Source organism: Macadamia integrifolia, chromosome 5 (genome assembly GCF_013358625.1).
Source record: "Macadamia integrifolia cultivar HAES 741 chromosome 5, SCU_Mint_v3, whole genome shotgun sequence".
Classification (NCBI taxonomy): domain Eukaryota; kingdom Viridiplantae; phylum Streptophyta; class Magnoliopsida; order Proteales; family Proteaceae; genus Macadamia; species Macadamia integrifolia.
Genome location: NC_056561.1, coordinates 46,683,425 through 46,708,087, shown reverse-complemented (window position 1 = coordinate 46,708,087; position 24,663 = coordinate 46,683,425). Strand labels below are relative to the sequence as shown.

Here is a 24,663-nt window from a genome sequence, read left to right as displayed (position 1 = left end):
TCTGTTTTTCTGGTATTATTGTTGATGACAGGTGCTCTTCCCTCAAACAGCCAAGGATCGATCAAAGCACCATTGTTTCACTGCACTACTATTAAGGATACTGCTGCCTCTTCTTCAAGCAATCGAAGACTGGCTATTGCACTTTGTTTTCTGTACTATTGTCAATAGATGTTGTTCTCCCTTCAAGCAAACAAGAGCTATAATAATTCCGGATGGTTTTCTTCTACAGCATTCAATCTGGACAGCAATCCTTAATCTTGGTAGACTTTGATTTCTTCTTCTCTTCTTTGTTTGGACAGTAGACAGGTAAGTTTTTAAACTAAACTCCCCACCTCCATTAATCCCTTGTTATATGTTTGCAGCCCATTAGCATTGAAACCAGCCCCTACCCCTCCGTTTATGCCTATTTCACCTACTGTTTTAAGTCTTTTCTTCACTGTTATATTTCCAAAGCCCTTGCTGATTTTCTATTTTAGTTGGCTGCTAGAGGACATTGATTGTTTGCATATCTTGTTTGGTGTCTAGATTGATTTGTGCTGAATCTAACATTCGCATGACGTTTGTTCCCTTCCCCATGTCCCCACTTGAAGCTTAAGTAAGTTTTTATGTGTTTTTCCGCTTAGATTGATATTGCTCCTGGCTACATGTTGATTTGTCTTTATTTATTGTATGTTGAATCTTGTTTTGCTGAGCATATCTTAATCCCAACCTAACCCCAACATCCCCCTTAAGTTTGTCTTACCCTAATTGAGTCACTCTTGTAGGGACCTTAGTTGTCTAGGAAATCCCCTACATCACACCTAAAGTCAATTGACAGATGTTAACTTAATCATATTTCTCGACTTTCATCATTCACCATTCTACTTTGGTACCAACCACTTCACGTAACACATGTACAGCATGGGAGGTCTGTATGTCATCTTAGCCTCCACTGTCAAGATACTAAAATATGTGCAGCTTTATCAACTTTATTTTTCCATGAATCCACATGCTCATTTAACATAGCTTATTTCACGATCTAGAAATGTGAGTTTAATATATATATATATATATATAAAGTACAATAAGCAAGCATGGAGGTAAAATAGATGCCTCTTATTACCATGACAATTGAGTGATCAAAAGATCCACTAAGAAGAACTTGTGGCACATGATGATTCCATGCAACTGCTTGAACCTGTAACAAGATCAAAAGAAGCAGAAACCATCACTGTCAGGTACTGCAGAAGAAAATAATTAAATCGTAAAAATTGAAATATTGGATTTACAGGATTATGACCCTCCCCAAGACCCTGCAGCATCAGGAGACTCGTGCGCTGGGTACGGGATTGCATCAAAGATTTCCCTAGGAGCTTGACAGAGCCTTTCAACCAGTCTTAGTGACTGAAGTATCGGACTACCAGGAGGAGGGGCATATGCAGAAAAAAGCTGCCAATACATGAGCAGAATGCATCTTCAGGTGTAGTGTTTCTAGACAAATCTGTAAACTTACCCATATATTGTTGGCTTTTCTGTGCACACACCCCCTACCTCAGGAAATCCAAACTGCAACAAACAAGGATACACAAATAAAAACTTTCTATTGTTGATCATAGAAACTACACCACTCAAGACACTTTTTACATTGACTCCAAATAATAACCCAACAACAATTAAAAATCAAATGCAACACCTGATCACTTTATAGATAAAACCCATAACTACAGAACAGGGTCAGTCTGGTTGCGAGTAGGTTTTGGCCCACATCTGTAGTTGATGTGGCAATAATGTGGACCCTGTTCTGTAGTTTTGTGATTCAACCAAAAAGAAAACCAACAATGTGGACCCTGCTATTGGTCTTTGTAAACGGAAGCCAAGGGGTTCCATTTAGACCTGAAGCTGTTTTTCTCAGATCTGCATTTATGTTTTTGTTATCTCATCCAAAATTTCTCTACCTTTTCTCCTCTCTATAAAGAATCAATAAGCAATCAAAATGGTGGGAAAAACTGAAACAGAAAAAGTTGAAAATGAACTGCTGTACTTTTTTTTGGGGCGGGGCGAGGTGCGTATAAAAATTTATTACCAAGGAAGAAGAGAACAACACAGATTACAACAAGCAAAGCCCTGCCTGTACTGTAGAAACCCTGAAAAGGCAAAAGGGGAAGGTTAACTGATGTAACCTACATGGCCTCTCAATTTCCAATGGGATGGCCAATAATACCTTAACCTGTCTAATTCACCTGGTTAAGTGGTCTACGCTCATGTTCCAGGGCTATCCAGTCCAACCACCCACCTATTCCAGATTTTAATGTTTATTACCACAAACTGAAGAAAAGGAAAGGAGAAGTGGTCAACACAGGACGGCGTCACGTAAAATCATCAAGCTATCTTCTAGATTACAATATCACATTTTGGGTTCAGTATGATTCATGCCTTGTCTGTATGGTGTTCCATTGTGATGTCACATTTGCCTGTTGCCACATCCCAAATTTTAACAGTATTGTCCACACTTGCACTAGCCAGTACATTCCTGAATTTAGACGAGAGAAAAGCCAAGCCAACCAAGAAAAAAAAAAGGGGGTATAAGAATCATGGGGACAACAAATATAAATCATATCAAAGATTAAAATAAAATAAAAATGTACACTTACCTGAATTCTTTTTTCCAAGCAAGGCCAAGTACAGAATTTGTGTGGCTATCCTTTCTGTATTTGACAGATTTCTAGCACCAAAAAAAGAGGGGGATGGAAATAAATCTTAATCTATGTAATCTCTGTACAAGATTCCTATAGAAACATGCAGCAATAAAGGTAAACCGGGGGGAGGAAGTATAAGTTGCAATTGCAGAGTAAGATTCCAGATCAGTGTATCAGGAGATGTGATACCACTTGATCATCCCTGCTAGTGAGATATGCTTGGTTAAAATTAACTGAGCGGATAAGCTCATCAACCAGATTTTTCAATTGCCAACAAGTCATTGTTGATGGTCCATGAACAAGAGTATATTAATGGGTTTGTGCTAAATGCCCTGCCACTCCCTAGCTACTGCCAGTGTGGCAAAATCTAACTCCAGCTCTTCGAAGTCCCTGCCTCCTAAAACAATCACTGCCACCTGCTCCAAAACCAAGAATCCTTCCATCTCCAAACCCCCTCTGGTCTTCACTTCACATCACATCCCCCTAGCCTTCCCCCATCAGGGAGTATCATAGGAAAAGGAAAGGTCTTTCTCCTTCTATCTCCCTTGAGACTTCAAATCCAAACCCCACCCCTTCCAAATGATCCCTTAAACCATTTGGAATGTTCAAGGGCTCAACTCCTCGGCAAAGCAGTCCAACCATCAAATCTTGCATTCGCTCCTCCAAAGCAAATTTCTGTTGTCTATTGGAAACCAGAATTTTATAGGCTAATGCCCTGCACATCCTTGCCTCCATTGCCCCTTTCTGAGTCCTCTGAAATGTGGATAAGATTTGTGCCTCTGCTCTCTCCTCCTCCTCTCAATCCATCTTTGACCCCTTTGAATCCAAATTCTGCTTCCTCTCTGTCATATATGCCCTGAACTGCCCCTCTGATAGGAGTGACCTTTAGTCTGATCTTCACTCCCTTGTCCCCCTCACTAGGCCCCTTCCCTGGGCTCTTGCTAAAGACTTCCATGTTGTTCGACCTACTCTGAAAAGTATAGAGGAATCCTTATTGATTTTACTGCTGTGAATTCCTTCATTGACTACATTAAAGATATTGGCATGACTAATCTCCGCTGGTCTGGTGCCAAGTGAACTTGGCACAACCAAAGATTTGGTTCTGACAGAATTTCTTACAAGCTAGATAGAACCCCGGCCAATGAATCTTGGATGACTACTTTCCCGTCCTCCTTTGCTACCTTTGATTTCCGGAGATTTCTGATCATTCCCCTATCTCCCTCCATGTGTTCCCTCTCTCCTCCTTCGGTCCCAAACCTTTCAAATTCTTTAACATGTGGTACCTTGGATTTCCATCCCATTGTATGTGAGGCTTGGATGTCTAGGCATTCTCCTCCCCCCTTGTTTCCCTTTGCTAGAAAACTTCAAATGTAAAAGTTGCTCTTAAAAATTAGAATTCCTCTTCCTTTAGTGACGTTCGAGTAGAGTCTCCTCTTGCAGGGTTAGTCTTCAGGCTATTAAAATTCTCCTTTAATCTGACCTCCTCAATGCTAGCCTAGCTGAGGAAGAGAAGACAATTGCCAAGGTGCTCTCCTCCCTTTTGTCCTGAAGTGTTTTCCCTCTCTCCCTCATCCGTCCAGCTTTAGAGCTGGAACTAGGCTCCCTTATATCACCCTAGGGGCTTCTACAATCCCCCAATGGTGTTGCATGGTGCTTCAAAAAGGTCTCTCTACGATCCTTTTTTCTGCTGGAAACTAACTGCCGCCACCCTATTTATATTATTTTTTTTGTTTATTTTTTTTGCCAAAAATATGTATGTGAGCTTCTTATTGCCTTAGAATTGTAAAGAATGTTATTTGAGAATCACGTATTGCCTTGTGACGATGCTAAACCTTGGAGAATGTGGTTTTTTTGAACTCCTTTAAGTTATTTGCCTACTATTTTTTGTCTCTGAGTGCGGAGAAGAAATTCTTTTTGGTAGAGTATATACCCCCAATTTGTTTATTGGGTGTCAGCCCCACTTTGTGTTTTTTAGGTGTATCCTTACATCATGTCTGATCTCACAAAATCTATAGAAGCTACATCAGGAAGGTCGAGTAGTACCTAAAAAAACCTAGAGGGGGATGAATAGGTGATGGGGACATCCACGTGAACCAGCGACGTAGATGAAAGACCCAGCCACACTTGCAATCTATTTGGCTGGAAGATAAGTGTCACAGAATGAAACTAGAAGAAAGAAGAAGGAAGAAAGGAGGAAGAAGGCTGTTGGTCGACCCTTCTTGGTCTACCGAGAGATTGAGGAAAGAGATTATCGCTGTTCTCTTCCTCTTTCTCTCTCCTATTGTCCAAATTTTGTGGACCCCATGGCTATTAGTTATTTTAGTAGCTTATTTCATAGTACCTTGTTTATTTAAGACTTTGAATTAAGTAGGAAACTAAATAACACTCCGATTTTATTTCCTATTTGTTTTAGGAAACTTTTATTCTGAAATTATATTCCTAGGGCTAATCTTTTTTTTTTTTTAGTAACTATTTCTCTATTTATGTGTAAGGCCATTGGCCATCTTTGGAATTAGTTAATGAATTATTGAATGAAGCACAAAGCTAACATCTCTCCCTATCTCTCGATTCTCTTTCTCGTCTCTCTCACGACTTTCTCTCTCATTGGCTTTCTCTCTTTCGCTGCCTCTGTCAACCTCAACTGCTGCTGCACTATTACAGCCATTGCTCGCAACCACTGAAGGCCATATTCCTTGGATAGACCCCACCTAGGCTGCTGCTGAATACTGTATCATCAAGCTGGACTCTCCTGCGTCAAATAAGGTGCACTACACCTCTGTTTTTGGGAGGACCTCGATTTCTCCTTTTCTCCTCAGAACTGGGCAGCGTTAAGGTAAGTAAATCCCCACCTCCCATCCCACTTCCTTGACTGCTTTATTACCCCATCCCTTACTGCTGAAACCTGAAATTATTTCCATCGGATTTCTGAGCCTAAGTTTGTTTTATCCCTGTGGAATCCCTGCTGTCCTTCTTTTATTAGTTGGCTGATTTTAGGACATTGTTTGGTTTACTTATCTTGCTTAATGTCTTGATTGATTTGTGCTAAACTTAACACATATTTGCTGCTATGTTCCCTTCCCCATATCCCTATTTGACACTTGAGTAGTTTCAAGTGTTTTTCATGCTTAGACTAGTATTGACTGCTGCTGCCCTGTTAATTAGTCTAATATTCTTGCATGTTAAATCTGTATTTTGCTGAGCAACTGAACCCAACCCAATTCAAGCCCTATTGAGTATCCCTTGTCTAGTGGATTGACCCCTTGTAGGAAACCTAGTTGTCTAGGTCCCCTCCCTCCCTACATCAATAGGTTATACTAGTAGATTTTAAATCTTTTCGGTTTATGGTTCCCCAAAACTGTGATTGTAAAGTAAATGCGGAATGTAAAATATAACACAATCACAAGAGAGACATATTTATAGTGGTTCGACTTAATCCGAGTCAAGTCCACTCCTCACAAGATCACCTTAAGAGGTATCCACTAGTTCTTCCCTTTTAGTAAAATAGGTGGGGAGGAATCACCTTTAAAACTCTTTTTCCAAGATAAGAGGATCCTTTACAACAATCTCTTTCACGGGTAGAGAGTGACCTTCCAATCTCTTTACAGCTAGAGAGTGACCTTTACAATCTTTTGAGGATAAGAGAATCCTACACACTTGCCTAAGTACAGTCTAGAACAATTGTGTAAATAAAATGTCCAATACTAGAGTTCAACTAACTCTTGGACAAATACAAATTTGAAAGTAGAAGATTGGATGGATGTTACCTCGTGTGGTGTGTGTATGAAATGCTATGAATGAAATGAATGCACCTTTGATGTCTTCAGTGCCTATGAAGGAATGCCAAGCAATGGAGAAGACTTGTATGGAGATGGTTGAGTTCTTCAATGAAGAAGGTTTGAATGAAAAACCAAGAACTCAAACATGTACTCTTCTTTTCTTATCTCTAATACCCAATTAATGTGCTTGGCTGAGTAGTATTGAATGTGTTTTTTATGTACGTAAGTGTGGCTATTTAGGGCCCGTTTGATAACATTTCTGCCGTTTCTATTTCAAGAAATGGTAGAAACATAAATTTCTGTTTCTAGAAGCAGAACGGAATTGAGGGTGTTTGATAAGTTATGTTCCTGGAAGTCGATAGTAACCAGCTAAAGAATGGCCACAAGCCATTTCCAGAAACGGCCAAACAAGTTCTACTTGTTTCGCCTGGGTCGTTTCTTGAACCATAAATAGGTAGAAATTTCAATTTCTATTTCTGAAAACAAGTGAAACGAAACAATTTTATCAAACGCTCTTTGTTCCGTTTCTGCTGTTTCTGTGTCAGTTTTATCAAACGCTTTTTGTTCCGTTTCTACTGTTTCTGGACACAGAAACGCGTTTCTTGAAACATTAACAAACGGGCCCTTATAGATAGAGTGGTTGAAGAGAGAGGTTCAAACTTGTGTCTAACGGACACTTTTGGTCTCTGCCGGTAGGGTATCACCAGGATCTAGTAGCTACTAGATCAAGTATCGGTTAGAGAGGTTCAAAATTTTGACCGTTGGAGCCTTAGTTAGCTCTACCTGTAGACTTTCGGTATGCCAGACAGCTTACCTGATGGCATCCGCTTGCTTTCGATAGGGTCCGTAGCTACCGGTAGGCCTTTGTTGGCCAGTGTCTGATAAAAAGAAATGGTCACAGAGCTCTACCGGTAGCAATTGTCTTTTGGCCAATAACAGACAGCCTGTACAGGAAAGGTCGTATCTTTCTCGTCCGGTCTCCGAATGAGATGATTCAAATTGTGTTGGTTTCACAATTCAATGTTGTACAATTTTATAGAAGAGATTATCTTCAGATAAGGTCATATAAAATGACAAAATTGCCCTTGAACCTGGATTTTGCTGTAATTATAGCAGTTGTCATAACATGTTAGAGCCAATCATACATCCAACCAGATTTGGGTCTTATACAGACATTTGATATCATCTAGGGTCATTCGAAGTTAGGTATGCAATATGTAATGCATGGTTGTGAATATGCAGTGCTTGTGTATGGTGTGTGCACTGTTACATTGTTGTAGCCTGTCTTCCGAGGTCTTCAAATTTACCTTACAAGCTTGATACATTCAAATGTGCTTTCATGCTTTATGCTTGAGGTCTGATACCTTCTGACAGATGTCTGCTACAACTTGATATTTTCTCTAAGTCCTGATACCAAACAGAGTTGTTTCTTCCTCTTTTATCTCTTAATTTCTTCATTCCTTTTGTTGAATAGCCTTTATGATTTGGGGTCTATAAAACAATTCTTTCAAGACAAATTGTGAAATAATTATCATTATTTGTTATCATCAAAACACAATGTCACAATAAGAGTGTAGGCATATCCCTAACAGTACCAACCCTAGTTCGCTTGTCTTTGATAATTCCAATACTCATATTTCTATCGTGAAGTTGGATAGTACCAACTATTTAGATCGGTCACAATATGCAAGGCTATTCCTACGAAGTAGAGGGAAGCTAGGGTACATTACTAGGAAACTGCTAACTCTACTGTTATAACTTGGCTGCTTTTCTCCATGAAACCTGAGATAGGTAGGATATTTATCCGGAAGGAAATTGCTAAGGATATTTGGGATATTGTTTCTAAGATCTCTGACAGGGTAGGTGACTTTTCGAAGGTTTACCAGCTTCTTCATTAGGCCCTCTCCATGAATCAGGGGAATAAGATAATTTTTTACTACTATAATACTATTATAGCATTCCAGTAGTAGTATAATCATTACCGGAACCTTCTGTTATCCAATCCTGAAGATAAAGCCAAGAGGTCTATAGGTCCCTTGAATAGGAGCGTGCTCTGATTTTACTAGGTGCGGTGAATTTAGATTATGAGTCAATCTGAATACAGATTTTAGGCTGGTCACCTTTCCCATCCCTTCATAAGGTGTATAGCTACCTACTGAGTGAGGAGACTAGGAGAGGTGCAATAGTTTTGCACCTCCACTTAAGCGCTTTGCTCCTTTCTTCTACTATCCACAAAAAATGGCGTGGAGGTGGCCGAGGCCGGGGGCCATCCCATTGAGATAACAGAGATAAACCCCAGCAATAAGATCAGAAACTTGGGCATACCCGAGAGAGGTGGTGGATCTACTGGCACATGTGGTGGCCGCAAAGGAGGGGCTACAACCCATACTACTGTGATAGAGATTGATCATAGAGGACACTCACAAGCATATAACAACGCCTTCTCTAGGTATGTTATTATAGTGCTTCACCGGCTCAGTCTTATATTGGTAGTCCATCTACCACATAGAATACCTCACCTTCCGCTATATATGTCTTCACATTTACACTCTACTGCTCCATCGTGGGTCGTTGGCTCTGGTGCTACTAACCACACGACTGGTATGTCTCATTATTATGATTCTCACTCCATTTGTATTGGTAAGGATAAAGTTTGTGTGGTTGATGGTACCATTTCCTTTGTTTTTTGATAAATGCAGTATACCTCTTCCATTTTCACTTAATTTCGTTCTTCATGTTCCTAACCTTACCTTGAATCTTTTGTCTGTCAACACTTCGACTAAATCTTTGAACTGTTATATCACTTTTTTCCTTCTCACTGTCTTTTTTAGGAATTGGTGACAAAAAGGATTATTGGCAGTGGACGTGAGGAGAGCGAACTCTACTACCTTGAGGCACAATAATCTTTTTTTACTACACCACAGTCTTATGCATGTGGCCGTGGTGATGGTAATCTATAAACTTTGTGATGCTTTGGAATCAACATTTGGTACATCCCTCTTTTCCCTCCTTTAATGTAATTCTTGGTGTACCGCGTAGTTTTGCCAAACATTGTCTTTCATCTTATCCCTATCCCAGTAATAGATCTACAGTTCCCTTTCACATTGCGTATTGTTACTGCCAAAAATCCATATGAGCCGACCTTGCACAAGCACAGAAGGCAGAGGCCCGGAGGTATCTCCGGGATGATGCCCAAGTTAGTGACCGGCAAAACAGTGTTTTTACAGGAATAATGGTGGGTGTCGGCGTACCTCCCCCAGGTTTCTTTTGGGTTTCCTCTTGTAGGGTTCTTTGGCCTAGGGTTTCGGGAACCCCCCTTGGGTGTCTTCTCCTCACGTGGTTTGAAGCCAGCGGCCTCTATCGGGTGGGTGACACGCGTCCCTCCCTCGAATGCCATGTGCCTTTGCTTTATTGGATGACAAATTCTGCCATATCAACAGCCCCCTTACTTCCACTAGGAGGCTCTTTCAGTGGAAGTAACTACCTAATTTCTCTTTCGAGTGCCCCTTCAGCCTTCAGTTTTGGCATTCGTCTTGAAAACACGACCTTTGGTTAGTTATGCTCAGTTTTGGCCTGAGCCACCAACTGAGATTTTAACCTTCGGTCAGGTTCACTCAGCCTCGGCCTAAGCTTCCTTCCGAGGTTGACCTTCGGTCAGGTCTGCTCGGTCTTTAGCTGAGACCCCTACCGAGGTACTGACCTTCGGTCAGGTTCACTCGACCTTTGCCTGAGTTCCCTCCGAGGTTGTGACCTTCGGCTAGGTCCACTCGGCCTTAGCCTGAGCTCCCTTCTAAGGTTGTGACCTTCGGCTAGGTCCACTCGGCCTTTGCCTGAGCTCCTTTCCAAGGTTGAGACCTTCGGCTAGGTCCACTCGGCCTTAGCCTGAGCTCCTTTCCGAGGTTGAGACCTTCGGTCAGGTTCACTCGGCCTTTGCCTAAGTTCCCTTCCGAGGTTGTGACCTTCGGCTAGGTCCACTCGGCCTTAGCCTGCGCTCCCTTCCGAGGTTGTCACCTTCGGCTAGGTCCACTCGGCCTTTGCTTGAGCTCCTTTCCAAGGTTGAGACCTTCGGCTAGGTCCACTCGGCCTTAGTTTAAGCCCCCTACCGAGGTTGAGACCTTCGGTCAGGTCCACTCGGCCTTAGCCTGAGCCCCTTACCGAGGTTAAGACCTTCGATCAGGTCTGCTCGAATCCGGGCGCAGTGCTAAGCTCATGCACTTTTGGTCGAGTGTACTTTGGGAATCTCGCGTAGATGACGTGTACTGCATTTAATGAGGCTAAGGAGTCGTATCAATGCACTGTTGCCTACAAATAGTGTCACTTTCTCTCATTTTGTCACCTACTCATTTCTCTGACCCTTCGTCCTTCGTCCTTAACTGTCCTTTAATCTCGGTTCGGCCAAAGTCATTGAGAAGTAAGTTATGTCTAACTCTTTAGGTAGTGGCCCCTGGTCATCCGAGGGCACGGTTTCTAGCCGTCAGAGTCCGGATCAGGTCCGAGGGATGTCTTCGGACTCGTCGTCCACATCCACATCTTCGGATGCCTCCTCGTCCTCTACCGCCAATGACATGAGTGATGGAGGTATTAGGGAGGGGCTTCTCAACTCCAGGGCCCAAGCAAACGAGTCCCTGGAGGTCGAAGCCAGGAATATAGTGTCGACCATGACCAAGGAGCTAATGGAGCTCCGTGCGTTATGCAGTATCCCGAATGAGTTCGTCCTTCCGATACCAAGGCCCGAAGATAGAGCGAACTACTGAAATCCTAAAAAGCTTTGCTTCTATCGAGAGGCCTTCAAGGTCAAGCTTCGGCTCCCTCTTCACCCTTCTTCAGCTAGGTGTTTCAGCATTATGGTATCTCCCCAGCCCAGTGACCCCGAACGGGTGGCAAAAAATCCTCAGTTTCATCGTCTTCTTCTCTCGGATGGGGAGACCTCTCTCCCCTCCTCTCTTCCTTAACTGTATGTCTCTCGGTTCAAACAAGGGGGACTCAAGCTGGTACTACTTCTGCCCTAGAAAAGACCTCCAATTTCTGAACCGATACCTAACCTCGATACACGGTTGGAAGTTGAAGTTCTTTTTCACGAGGGTGTCCGAAGGGTTCCCCTCGGTAATACTTGGGACATCCCAGACCTAAAGGACGTGAACTCTACACCTACCCTCTTCGGGACAGATGCAGAGTCATTGTCGATAGCTAAGGACAAGACACTCCGTCGGCCTGTCGAGTCTAGTAGCCTCCAGTCGGATGCTTTTTTGTTCCTGTTCAGGCTTAGCTCGGGTGAGTCCTAGGTTTTCCACTGTTTTGCTTCGGATTTAGCATTCTCGTACTGATCTTGACCATCTTTGTTGTAGTGCAAATTTCGAGAGCAGAAGCCAGAGCGGCCGCGACCGAGAGACAGGCCCAACTGAAGGAAGCTAGGGCCTAAGACGCCCTGCAGAGGCAGCTGAAGAAAGGTAAGAAAAGGGGGGCTTCAACTTCTAACGCCCTCCCAAAGAAGAAGCCTAGATCTGAAGGCCCCACCGTCGAGGCCGTTCAGGCGCTCAAGGCCCTAAGCAGCGGCACATCCCCTCCAAGGGCCTCCTCCCCTGGTGCAGACTTTCAAAGCCCGAGAGGCAATCATTCTCGAGCAGAAGTCGGGTTCGTCCCTCGGTGGTCCATCAAGGAGGGCGAGACACTTTCCATTGGGCGGGTTGCCCGAGAGCTCTTTTAGAAGGGGAACCTGCCAGTAGATGCGGCCGAGGCCCAAAGCCAAGGGACCAAAGCCATGATTACAAGCACTTGCGTGTTTATGGCATCGGTAATCTTCGGCATTAGGCCTTTAGTATTTTTTTTCAACTGTTGATCTCTTTCAGGCTCAGAACCAAGTCGGCCAACTGACTATCCGAGCCAAAGCCCTGGCCAGGGACCTCGAGGTGTCCGAGCGTGAAAAGTCGGCCCTCAACAAGGAGCGCACAGTACTCCTTGAGAAAGTGGAACACCTGGAGGCCGACCTCCGTGCACAGCAAGAGGCCGATCGGAAGCTCAGAGAACTGGAGGCACAGATGGCCGCAAAGCTGAGGGAGCCCGAAGCCCAAGCCGTCGAGAGCTACAAGTCCTCTGAGGATTTTTGGGAGGTGGTAAAGCGCGCCATCACCCCCGGGTTCATCATAGGCACCACCGATGTTCGAGACTGGGTCCTCGAACATCATCCCGAGGTATCCTTCGAGGGGAGTGGCCTCATCTTTGAGAAGGATGCCGATGCAGCTCATGCCGCCACCGAGGTAACAGATGGCGAGGATAGCGGCAGTGAGGGAGAGGGGCTCCAGGTTTCTCGCGAGGTCCCTCTTACCCCTCGGACAGGAGACTGATGTGGATGCTGCAGACCATGCCGAGGACGAGGCCATCCCTCCCGCAGATGCTCCATGAGGCCCTTTTTTCTTTTATTTTTTGTAATTCTGGCCTTCGAGCGTCTTTATGAATGAAATGCTTTTTGTTCAGATATTTGCCTTCTCGATTTGTCTTTTGCCTCTTTTTTTTTTTTTTTTTATAATCCCGAAGACCGATTCCGAATTCAAAGGGATGTCCCAGATCTTCGGCCTTTAGGTGGAGGTATGAAGGCTGAAGCTCTTATTCAAGTGGTTCAGTGGGAGCCAACCTTTATCGCAGGGTTCGATCCTATTGAGTCATTGGTCCGATGGTGTGGGAATAAAGGTCGGGGCTCCCACGCAGCTCGGGGTGTCTTCATTTAACCCCCGTTCCATAACCCCTATCTGTTGTCGACTCTAAGGTCCTATCTAAGGTTCATGGTCAGGTCTGCTCTGCCTTGGCCTGAGCTCCCAACCGAGATATGAGATCACCACAGAATGTGAAGCAAGTCCAGGAGCTCATAGGTAGAGTCGCCGCCCTAGGACGGTTCATGTCTCGGTCAACCGATAAGTGCCTTCCTTTCTTCAAAACCTTAAAAGGGTCGAAAAAGTTCGAGTGGACAGAGGAGTGTAAAAAGTCCTTCGAACTATTAAAAGAGTACCTAGCGACACCTCCACTACTGATGAAGCCAAATATGGGGGATACCTTGCAGTTATACCTAGCTGTATCGGCAGTGGCAGTGAGTGTGATACTAATAAAGGAGGAAGGAAGACAACAGCAACCAATATATTACGTTAGCCGAACCCTTTTGGACGTAGAAACGAGATACAGAAAGGTGGAGAAAGTAACATAACCCCTGGTGATAGCGGCAAGAAAGCTGAGGCCCTATTTCCAGTCGCATACTGTGTGTGCTCACAGACCAACCTCTGAAGAAGATACTACAGAGGCCGGATATGTCCAGCCGCCTAGTAAACTGGGCCATAGAATTGGGAGAATTCGACATCCAGTACAAGCCGAGAACCGTAATAAAAGCACAGGTTCTAGCGGGCTTCATAGTCGGACAACGCTAACAAATGAACCCCAGGAGTCTGTTGAGTCTCGGGCAGAAAGGACTTGGACATTGTATGTGGGTGATGTATCTAACAGCGCAGGAAGCGGTGCTGGGATCATACCTGTTAGCCCCGAAGGATTCAAAATCAAGTATGCAATACGGTTCGACTTCGATGCCTCCAACAATGAAGCTGGGTAAGAAGCCCTAATAGACAGAATAAATCTAACACGGACCCTAATGGTACAAGGGTTAGTAGTGCACAGTGACTCACAGCTCATGGTGCGATAGATGAATGGGGACTATGAAGCCAAGGAACAAAGAATGGCCGAGTACTTGAAGACAGTGCGAGAGAGTAACAGCCTTCAAGGAGTTCGAGGTAAAGCAGGTGTCGCGGGTACCTCCTTGTCAAGCTCGGTACCATTTGCCATATAGGGAACGGACATCTTAGGCCCGTTCCTCCTAGCCACAAGGTAAAGAAAGTTTGTAGTGGTGGCAGTAGACTACTTCACGAAGTGGGCAGAAGCCGAAGCACTGGCTACGATATCCGAAAAGAATGTAAGGGACTTCTTCGAGAGGACGGTAATCTATCGATTCGGAATCCCTCGGGTGGTGGTAACGGACAATGGAACTCAGTTCGCCAACCTGACTTTTGGCTTGTTTTGTGATGCCCTCGGCATTAACCACAGGAAAACATCTGTCGGTTACCCATCGACCAACGGACTAACAGAGGTAACCAATCGTACCCTGCTCTAAGGAATAAAGAAGAGACTAGATGATGCCAAAGGGTTATGGGCAGAAGAGTTATACAACATCCTCTGGGCTTCCCGCACAACTGAGAGATCAGCCACCGGATAAACACCCTTCATTTTAACCTAGGGCACCGAAGTTGTACTCCCGATGGAGGTAGGAGCCTTAACCCATCGGATCCAGTATTACAACGATGAAAAAAACGATAAAAGACTCCGAACTAATTTAGACCTCTTGACTAAAGTCAGAGACACCTCGCAAGAAAGGATCGCCACCTACCAGCAAAAGGTTGCGAGGCATTACAACTCCAAAGTCCGAAGGAACGAGTTCAGAATGGGTGACCTCATCCTCAGAAGGGCAGAGATATCAGACTCGAGGCATCAAGGAAAGTTAGCTCCAAATTGGGAAGGTCCTTACAGAGTCTCGAGGATAATACGACCAGGGTCCTATCACCTGAAGACTACGGGGGGAGAAAAGGTACCCCGATCATGGAACTCGAAGAACTTAAGGAAATTCTACTAGTAAAAGTAGCATGCACACTTACATTTACATTTCGTAATTTTTAATCCATTTTTGCTCCAGATAGAAGAAGAATCAAGATTGAATTTGATACAAAAATCATAGATAGTTAAGAGGCAATATCACCTTTGCAATCATGTATGGAATAAATGATTGGCCAACCTTATTATCTGCAGGAATAAAATAAGGGTCAGTGTTAACCAAAAAGTATCCAATAATTAAGTTTTTCTATATGCGTAAGGAGCTTTGTTTCTTTGATATATTAATTTTCAATATATGTTTTTAATTTCCAAATTATTAACAATATGAAAAGTTGTATTAATTCATACGTAGACAAGTGAGGATTCTAATTTTGAGATTACCTCATCGTGATCACGTCTGCAAGCAGACCCCCCCTTAATTTTTTTTACTCATTCAGGGACCACAGACCTTCCCCATTAGCTTAAGTATTAACTTTTAAGGACGAGGTTCGTCCAAGGGCAAACAGGCCTACAACAAGTTGAAGAGCTCTAACATTTTAAAACATATAAATGAACTAGGCACACTCCAAAAGTAGATATTTAATTTATAATTTTACTGATTAGTGAAAAGATTGAGAAAGAAAACCAGTAAATAAACAAGCCTCATCCCAACACTGCAGAATTTTGCCTCCAAAAGCAGATATCTGATTTATTTCTGCACTGATTAATCAAAAGATTGAGAAAGAGAACTCCTAAATAAATAAGGATCATCCCACCACTACATAATTTTGTGATTGAAGAGTAATGGCTATTATGCTTCCTATCTGTTTCTAGTTGGCATATAAACTAGTTAAGTGGCCGCTACAATTCTTACACATGACTTTATGTAGGGATTTCCATATCCTAGTGCTCTTAACTTTTGACAATGAATGTAAAGCCAGATATCCTTTATTTAATTAAAAAAAGAAAAGGGTGTTAGGGTAAGAGTACCCAATTTTTAATGGTTCAACTAATACATAATGTTGTTCTAGTGAAGTACAGTTGTCCGGATCAGCGTTTCCATAAAAGCAATGGTGATTGAATTGTTCAATCTTGGATGTTGTTGATCTTAAGGTCAAGTTAGAAGTAAAAATAAGAAACTAGGAATCAGAACGCAAGTCACATGAATCATACCACAATATAGTTTCATTAAAATTAATTGTTTTGCAGTAAAAAGTCATGGTTTCAGCTCTTGTTCATGCATTTATGAAATAAATAAACATTTTAGGACTACTCACCAGCTTGTATGGCAGTTCATGAAAACACTACTCCAGTTTATTTGCATAATCAAAGTGCTGGCATTGTGAAGGCACCTGCCAGGTCGGTGGTTGGCACCCCTGCAGGTTGTTGTGTAGTACTCAAGAGAACAAGGATTAAGTGATTTGAGTCTCTTTCCCCTTCACCTTGCATGATATAATCGCTTCCCACCCCTCTGCTACCACCAGTTTACATCTGCCCTAAAAAAAATAGACACATTAGTGTAATGCAGTAAATACTGAGTTAACAATCGTGTATCAAGAGCCTTAAGCCATAAAAAAATATTATTCAATAACTTACAAAGTTTAAGAGAAAAAGTACCACCCTACATAAAATAATGTAAATGTGGAGATATATTGATAGTGGAAGAAACATTGTTCATTCCCAACATTAAGGATCTGTACAGTAACGATTCTGTTTTTTAAACTTGATTCTGGGTCTGACACACTTTTTTGCATTTTTATTTTTTTGGAATGATTTTGCGTCTTAAATTTTGTATGGTAACCAAAAAAAAAGAAGGATTTTGTAACCTATAAGAAATAAAACTTGTATGGTTTGCACTTAATAGAATCATTTCTGTTAGAAACCAATATTACATAAACTGCCATTTTCACCATGGGTGCCAAAGTTGTGATTTTAAAATAAAATCTAAAGACAATCAATAGTTTTTCAATAAATTCTAAGTTATGGAAACCATTATTATAGCTAGAGTTGAAATAAAACATAAATAAGAATAATTGACACAAGTAAGAGAAGTAGAAGACTCTAGTGTTAGCTTCATATCATTATAATAACTAGGGTTTGTAACAGTGGATAGCCAACATAAGATGTCCTGCAACTAGTATCAAGTCCTGTCAAGAATGGACATTTAAAAACAACGTTAATGGATGTTGAACAAAAAACTTGGATTTGTATATTTTTAAGCTTGAGATTTTCCTCACAGTGGTGTGTGGTCTCTCTCTCTCTCTCTCTCTTTGAAATCCGTGCATTGTTGATGACTGAGAAAAATTCATGAAACCCTCATCAAATAAAGGAGAAAGACTAAAATCAGAATCCAGATTTGGATTTGGATGTCTTCTTTTTTTTTTCTTCCTTTCTCCTTCCTTTTGTTTTCAGTTCATATAATCATAACTTCTCAAGCACACACACACACACATATGACATATCTTGGGGGCCTTATTAGAACATCTCACTGCATAGCATTCAAATGAGATGAAAATAGCACTACTGAAGTGAAATCCAACTCCAGAATTATATTTTAGTAAACTCAGGCCACAGTATTGCAGGGTTTCAAATTTGGTGAATCAGATTGGGAATCAACTGGGACCAATCCTGATTTAAAGAATCTCTAGCAGATATTAGAATTGTTGGCACCCTCAGTGATGGGTCAAAGGAGAAGGAAAAGACTCCACCATCTGCAGTTTACATGGGCAGAGCCATGGGCATGGGATCAGGTCTTGGTAGATCATAATCCGGAATTAGTGGAAATGATATATTTTCGACCCTTGGACAACAACAGCAGTTCGTTAGCTTCAAAAAGTAAGCTCTCATTCTGTCATTATTATTCTTGTATTGTCTGGTAGAGGTTGTCTAAGCCATTGTCATGAAATGTCTCATTTTATTTTATCTAATATACAAAACAATTGTATTTGTTTTGATTACTGTGGCTTGTCAACTATGTAAGAAGGGCATCAGCCAGAATTGTGATTGTATCCTTGTTGCACCTTATCATATAGAGAACTTGCCTTTGAGGTTCTTAAGAGGATTTTTATTTGAGAGCTGTGTCTGGGAGCAATAATTGTGTACTACCCCTACTTAAGATTCCAATAATCTGTGTTCTTGTGCCATGGTGGATCACTGAAGATACATATTGTTAATTTTTCTGTGAACTTTCCCTCCTAAGTTGGATTACTCCCCTACTGATGCATTTTTTACATCCCACGTTTTTGAAAAATCGCTTGCAAGAACACCAAATCAGCAAGTTGTTTACACATTCTATCAAGGGTAGCTGCTTCTAGGCAATTTCTTGGTTGTCTGTGCACCCCTACCTCCTATATCACTAAGCAATCATTTGGGGGCCTTAACTGGTGGTCCGGGCTGTTTCCCTCTCGACAATGAAACTTATACCCAGTCAAAGTTTATTTTTTCTGAGGGCAAGGGAACCCTGACAGCTTATGTGGCCATAGAGCCAGCATGCAGATTGATGGGAGATTGTGCAGAGGCATTTCAGCAGGGGCAGCATGGTTTTTTCGCACCTACATGTGTCTGGGCATAAAGACATGCAAGCAGGCAGGGTTTTTTCTATTTTTCTTAAATAATATGTTGAGATAGGGATGGTGCAACTTTAAATGGGTAAGGTAGGTTTTTTTTTTTTTTTTTTTTTTTTTTTTGGCGGGGGTGTGACTGTTGGTCAGGTCACACAGGCAAAGAGCCACTGCCAGGCAGTAGAAGCTTGTGGTAAAATCAATGCAAAAAGCTTAGGTGGCCACAAGAGAGAACAAGAGATTCCAAAGGGTTACAGACTAATGGACTTTGCCTAGAAATATCAATACAGATAGTCTCAGACAGCTTCTACCTTTTGGGCTCCTCCTTGCCATCCATGTTTCCATCATCAACTGTGGAATACACAGAAACACGCACAATGAAAGCAAACCTGGAATATTAAACTGTAGCCCAGTAGCTAGTAGTACCCGGTATAATAAATATATGAATGCAAACCTAAGCATACTAATTAGAAATAGTAGGGATTGAAAGGAAATAGGAGTCATCATCATGTACAACAGTATTAAGGTCTAAAAGCAAATCAACCCAACTCCACTCCAGGAGACTTGGCTGGATATAAAGCTAGTGTGTGTACCTATTGAGGAGGAGCTTAATCAAAGGCCTTTTGACCCCGACGAACCTGACTCTGCCCTGTGCCCCACTATTCCCAACAATGCTATTCAATCAGAATATTCACACCAACCGTAGTGACTCTCCTGAATCAATCCCTTACAATCCAAGGGAATCGATCTCCCCTTGTTTTTCCTACTGACTCTATCAACTAATTATCAACATAATAGTCCCACAATTCATGCCAGATTTGTTAGCATACTCCCACATCTTCTTTAAGCAAGGTTCAACGAATAAAAACTACAAAGTATACCAATAAAGAAAAGTAAAAGCTCACAAAAAAAAAAAATCAGTCCATGGCAAGCAATATAAACTGATTTTTAATAGCAACAGATCAGAGTCAGATCCTCTTCAAACCATGGTAGAAGATCTCTCTTGGAGCGGCCTTGAATGCCCAAAGTCTTGCTCTAATCTGATGTGTAGAATCAACTCAGATGGATTATGAAATCAGGCTGGAAATTAGAACTAAAACAGGGTAGCCGCAGGTTAAGAATTCAGGGATTCTCTGACGAAATTCAATACCAACATAAATCGAGAATTAGAAAAAAAAAAATCCTAAATCGAACAAGAGCGGTGGCTCAGGAAAGCAAGAAGATCAGTTTTCATAAGGTGGAAAAAGGGGATGGGTTCAGCCAGGGCGGTGGATCTCGTCACCTCGGTGATTTCACTTGGGGAGGCCTTGAATGCCCCAAAGTCTTGCTCTAATCTGATGTGTAGAATCAACTCAGATGGATTATGAAATCAGACTGGAGATTAGAACTAAACCAGGGTAGCCGCAGGTTAAGAATTCAGGGATTCTCTGATGAAATTCAATACCAATATAAATCGAGAAAAAAAAAAAAAAACCTAAATCGAACAAGAGCGGTGGCTCAGGAAGGCAAGAAGGTCAGTTTTCATACAGTGGAAAAAGGGGATGGGTTCAGCCAGGGCGGTGGATCTCGTCACCTCGGTGATTTCTTAGAAACCTTTTTTCTCTCTATTTCTCTCATCCCATCACTCTCTCTGCACCTCTTTCTCCCCAACACTGCCCCCCCTTCTCTCTGCTTCTCTCCCTCAGTTCAAATTTAAAGAAACAGAAAACAAGAAAAAATGAAATCGAAGAAAAAGAATACCCGTTTTCGTCGCCGGAGAGAAAGGGGATGGCTCGCGGTGGGTTTCGTCACCTTACCGCTTCTTCGTCGATGCGTTGTCTCTCTCTCTCGCCCTCGCCTCTGCATCTCTCTCTCTCTCTCTCTCTCTCTCTCTCTCTCTCTCTCTCTCCCCACGCTCTGCTTCCTCCCCTGAACGCTGTCCGATCTCGCTAGTGGAGAGAGCGAGCGAACTGGCCCTTGTAAGATGAAGAGAGTGCTTTTCGAATCTTCAGCAAATACCAAGGCGGTTTGAACTTTGAATTTAAATCTTCGGCAAATGCCATGGTCGGTTTGAAGCTAGTACTACGGACTTCGGACTTCGGACTTCGGACTTCGGACTTCGGACTTCGGACTTCGGACTTCGGATCACTTTTCTCTCGGCCAAGCACTACGAGAGGAACAGCTGGAAGTGGATGTGTCGGACCTCTGGGCTTAATCTTGCAGGAAGTGGATGCATCCGGCCGAATTTTTGGCGTTATATGTGAGAGGTAATGAAAGTATTCCACAGTATTCATTGTTTTATACTTTTACGGTGAATTTGATGTGTTATTGAAAGAATTAACTAAAGCAATTTCTACCCAAAAATAAATTAAAAAATCTAGTAGTTGAATGTCAAAATTTATATTCAAATTCAATCATTTACCATTTCATTCATTACTTAACCTTCCTTATTTTCTTATGTTATGATTCATTACATTGTCAATCACTATTACAGTGAAACTAAACAAGTAAAACTTTGGGGTCTATATGACCATGACATTTTAATTCAACATGATATGTTTTTGCAATGGATGTGTGGTGAAGTTCTGCAATGAGCACTAAAAGTTAACTACATGATTTCCCACCCAAGAGAGAGAGAGAGATGTACAATGTTTAGAAGAGTGAATAAGCAAATGCAAATGAACCAAGTTGTACATGAAACAAACTTATTAACATATTGATGAAAGGAAATAGCATTTAAAAGGGGGGATTTTTGGGTTTCGTAGGGGTGAGGGTATCATTTCACTGCCCTTTGTCTAGGTGTAGGGGCGCACAACCATAGATCATTCATTTTCCTTAATTATATAAAGCAAAAAGTTGCACGAACAAAAAAAACCATATAAAAAAACTAACCCTCGATGGGAATATTCAATGTTTTTTTATTACTTTTTATGTTTTATTTATGTGAGTGTCAGAATGACACCTCTATTGGTGTATTTAGCATTTAAAACCTTATTTTGTTTTCCCTTTATTCTATTCCAAAGTCATTGATTTTAAGGGTAAAAATTAATTTTTAAGTTAATTTGGAATCATATCATTAAATAGTGTATTGCCATGAACAAGTACAGGAATGTAAAATCAAACCGCAAGCCCCTGTTACCATTAATCTATCTCTCTCTCTGCAACCTTGCACCAGCTCCTTTCCCTTTCCTTGTGCAACCCTCTCTCTAACTCCACTGGCTCCAACCTACTTCCCGTAAAATTGTCACCACCCCTAGCTTACAACACCCTCCTTGCTACCCTCTCCCCCTCCCCACCTGCTTCTTACATACCCACCACCACCCATGTCGCAACCCCCCTACTGCTTTCATATTTGATTTCATGGGTGGCTCAAATTCATCTTTTATTTGGAAAAACAATTGCATGTCTAGACGAAATCTGGTTAGGGTGTAGACACCGAATTTTGTCACCCCCCGGCAATGATGAGAATATGAAGAATTACATGTTTGACATTTTAGACTTGAAGAATTTTAAAGTTTAGAGTAGAAAATGACCAATTTTTCCCTATAAACTTTCAAGAGAAAATGTTTTCAAAAATTGGAATTTGATGTTGTGGATTATTGTCGTTTGTCCCCTCAAGTCGGACATTACACTTTGATGCGAGAACTATGCGAATCGACGCTCGATTCTTTCTTTCACTATATGATCCGGGTCATTACTTTATGCATATTTTCATAAAGGTTCTCGGTCGAGACCACAATCGTGTCTCACATCATTGGATAGTACTCGGATTGAGCTTTTTAATGATATATTACACGTTGAATTCTGACTAACGGTTTTAAATATATGACCCCCGAAAGTTGACTCCAAAGTTCGGTATCAGATTCCATTCCGAGCAACCAGGGACTGCCATGTGGCACCCAAACCCCTTTGTCCAAAAGCAAGCCTTTTGGATAATTCTCCCTAGTTTTTTAGTCCCACATCGGAAATAAAAGAGAATCGTCTCAAGTCCCAAGGCTATAAGTATAGCCCTTCCTCTCTTCCAAAAAGGAGAAAGAAAATTTGGGAGAAGGAATATGGCCCCATTAAGGTTTTTGCTAATTCTCTCTCTCTCTCTCTAAACAAAGAATCCCTCCAAGTATAAAATTTTGAATGTGTAATCCTTCCTTGAGCCGGGAGACCTAGTCCGGTTCAGTTCGATTTTGGGCTTGAAGCACAAGGGTTATCTCCTCTTGTTTCTTTATTAAAGCCGGGTTTAAGGTATTTTTATTCTCCTAATTGCAATTTATAACTAGTTTATCTAATTCAATCGATTAGTTTCTAATTTATTAATAATTGATTTATTTAGATTGATTATGTTTAATTAGTTTCAGTTTGGTTCTATACGGTTTATTATATGTGAATTGATTTATTCCGGTCCAATTAAAGGTATTTAGGTTTAATTGATTCTTTCAGATTAATTAGGTTTAATTGGTTTTTTTTTTATTTAACATGTTTACTTAAGTAGATTTGATTTGGTTTAGTTTTTTTTTTTTTTATTGTTTTTTGTTCTTTCAATCTAGACCCTTAGATTAGGATCTCAGCCCTAACCTAATCCCCATCTCTACTCTTCTTTTTCTTCTCCAAACAACTGGCCGCCTCCTTCCTTTCTTCTTTCATGTTTGAACTTCTTCCATCTTTCTTCTCCAGCCGCCCCTCTCCACTCCCTTCTCCTTCCTTCTCTTCCCCTTTCCAAACCTGTAGCAATGGCCGCCGCTACTCGACCTCTCGTGACCGTCCAACTGTTAGATGGGGATATGGCGACAGACGGTGGCGACAGACTGTGGTAACATCGTCCCCCTCCCAGACGTTATGAAAGCTTCCATCCATCCAGATATCGTCAACTTCGTCCATGCCAATATCTCTAGGAACAGTCGCCAACCCTACGCAGTGAGCAAGCGTGCCGGTCTTCATACCTCAGCCGAGTCCTGGGGTACTGGTCGTGCTGTCTTTCGTATCCCTCGTGTCCCTGGTGGTGGTACTCACCATGCAGGTTAGGATGCTTTCGGTAACATGTGCCGTGGTGGTCGAATGTTCGCACCCACCAAGATCTGGCACCGCAAGATCAATGTCAACCAGAAGCGTTATGCGGTGGCCTCTGCCCTAGCCACATCTGTTGTCCCTTCAATCCTCTTCTATTCCTCCTAACCGAACCTGCACCTCTTCTCCTTCTTCTTCTTCTTTTTCTTCTTTTTCTTCTTCTTCTTTTTCTTCTTTTTCTTCTTCTTCTTCCTCTCTTCTTTTCTCTTCCTCTTTTGTTCATTCTAACCGAACCTCCTAACCGAACCCACTTCGCCCAGCTCTTCTTCTTCTTCTTCCTCTCTTCTTTTCTCTTTTACTATGGCCAAAACCCCATCTCCTTCTCTTTTATCTCTTTTTTTTATTTTCTTTATTTATTTATTTTTTTTGTTCATTTTCTTTTGTTTATTCATTCCATTTTTTATTTTATTTTATTTATTTATTTATTTTTGTAATTCAAATTGTAATATGCTCCCCAACCCCTATCATTGTGTGATATTTCTCCTATTTCACCTTTGCCTTCACCGTGTTTCAATTAATACTTTTAGGGGATTTCATATGGAGTCCTAGGGTCACTCTAATCCAGGCCCTTAGGATCAAGGGCTTAAACCAATTGGGTTTTGCTTATTATTTTTTAATCATATAATAACCATAGGGTTTCACTAATTTCTATTAAATTAGGGTTTTGAATCAGCAAATGGGTCTATGGGCCGTAGTCTAGGATGTAGGTCAGTACGGGCGTGGCTGGCCCCCCCTCAAACCGGCTCGTAGCATTAGGTGCATTTCTTGGGTTTTCGGGTTGATAAAAATGAACCCGTTTCGGTCCATTTCTTTTTATCTTAAATAGTGGGTCCCTTTAGAATTAATTGTGTATTTAATTTAGATTCGGATTTCTTGCCATATTGATAATCATTAGATTTAGATAGGTTAGTCAATGTCATGTTTGCCATGCTTCGTGTTTATTAACATGTTTTTTTATACTTGATGATTCTTTTTTTTTTTTTTTTTAAATCAATTTTT

The 24,663-nt window shown here is 41.7% G+C and overlaps 1 protein-coding gene across 5 annotated transcripts; it reads right to left on the bottom strand.

Moving 5' to 3' along the window:
- Positions 1-581: 581 nt before the first annotated feature.
- On the bottom strand, positions 582-20,868 carry LOC122079495 (periodic tryptophan protein 1 homolog). 5 transcript variants are annotated; one of them, XM_042646012.1, is made up of 8 exons: positions 20,368-20,868; positions 16,345-16,563; positions 15,234-15,277; positions 2,631-2,701; positions 2,413-2,509; positions 1,493-1,545; positions 1,103-1,177; positions 592-942 (listed from the first exon to the last, which is right to left on the bottom strand). In XM_042646012.1, the coding sequence occupies exons 3-8, from the start codon at positions 15,243-15,245 to the stop codon at positions 861-863; spliced, it is 390 nt and encodes a 129-aa protein (XP_042501946.1). In that variant the 5' UTR covers positions 15,246-15,277; positions 16,345-16,563; positions 20,368-20,868; the 3' UTR covers positions 592-860. The 5 variants fall into 5 exon arrangements, with proteins under 5 accessions (XP_042501948.1, XP_042501946.1, XP_042501945.1 ...); XM_042646011.1 differs by having other exon boundaries at positions 16,345-16,558; XM_042646013.1 differs by lacking the exon at positions 20,368-20,868 and adding an exon at positions 18,939-20,257 and having other exon boundaries at positions 16,345-16,558.
- Positions 20,869-24,663: the final 3,795 nt, after the last annotated feature.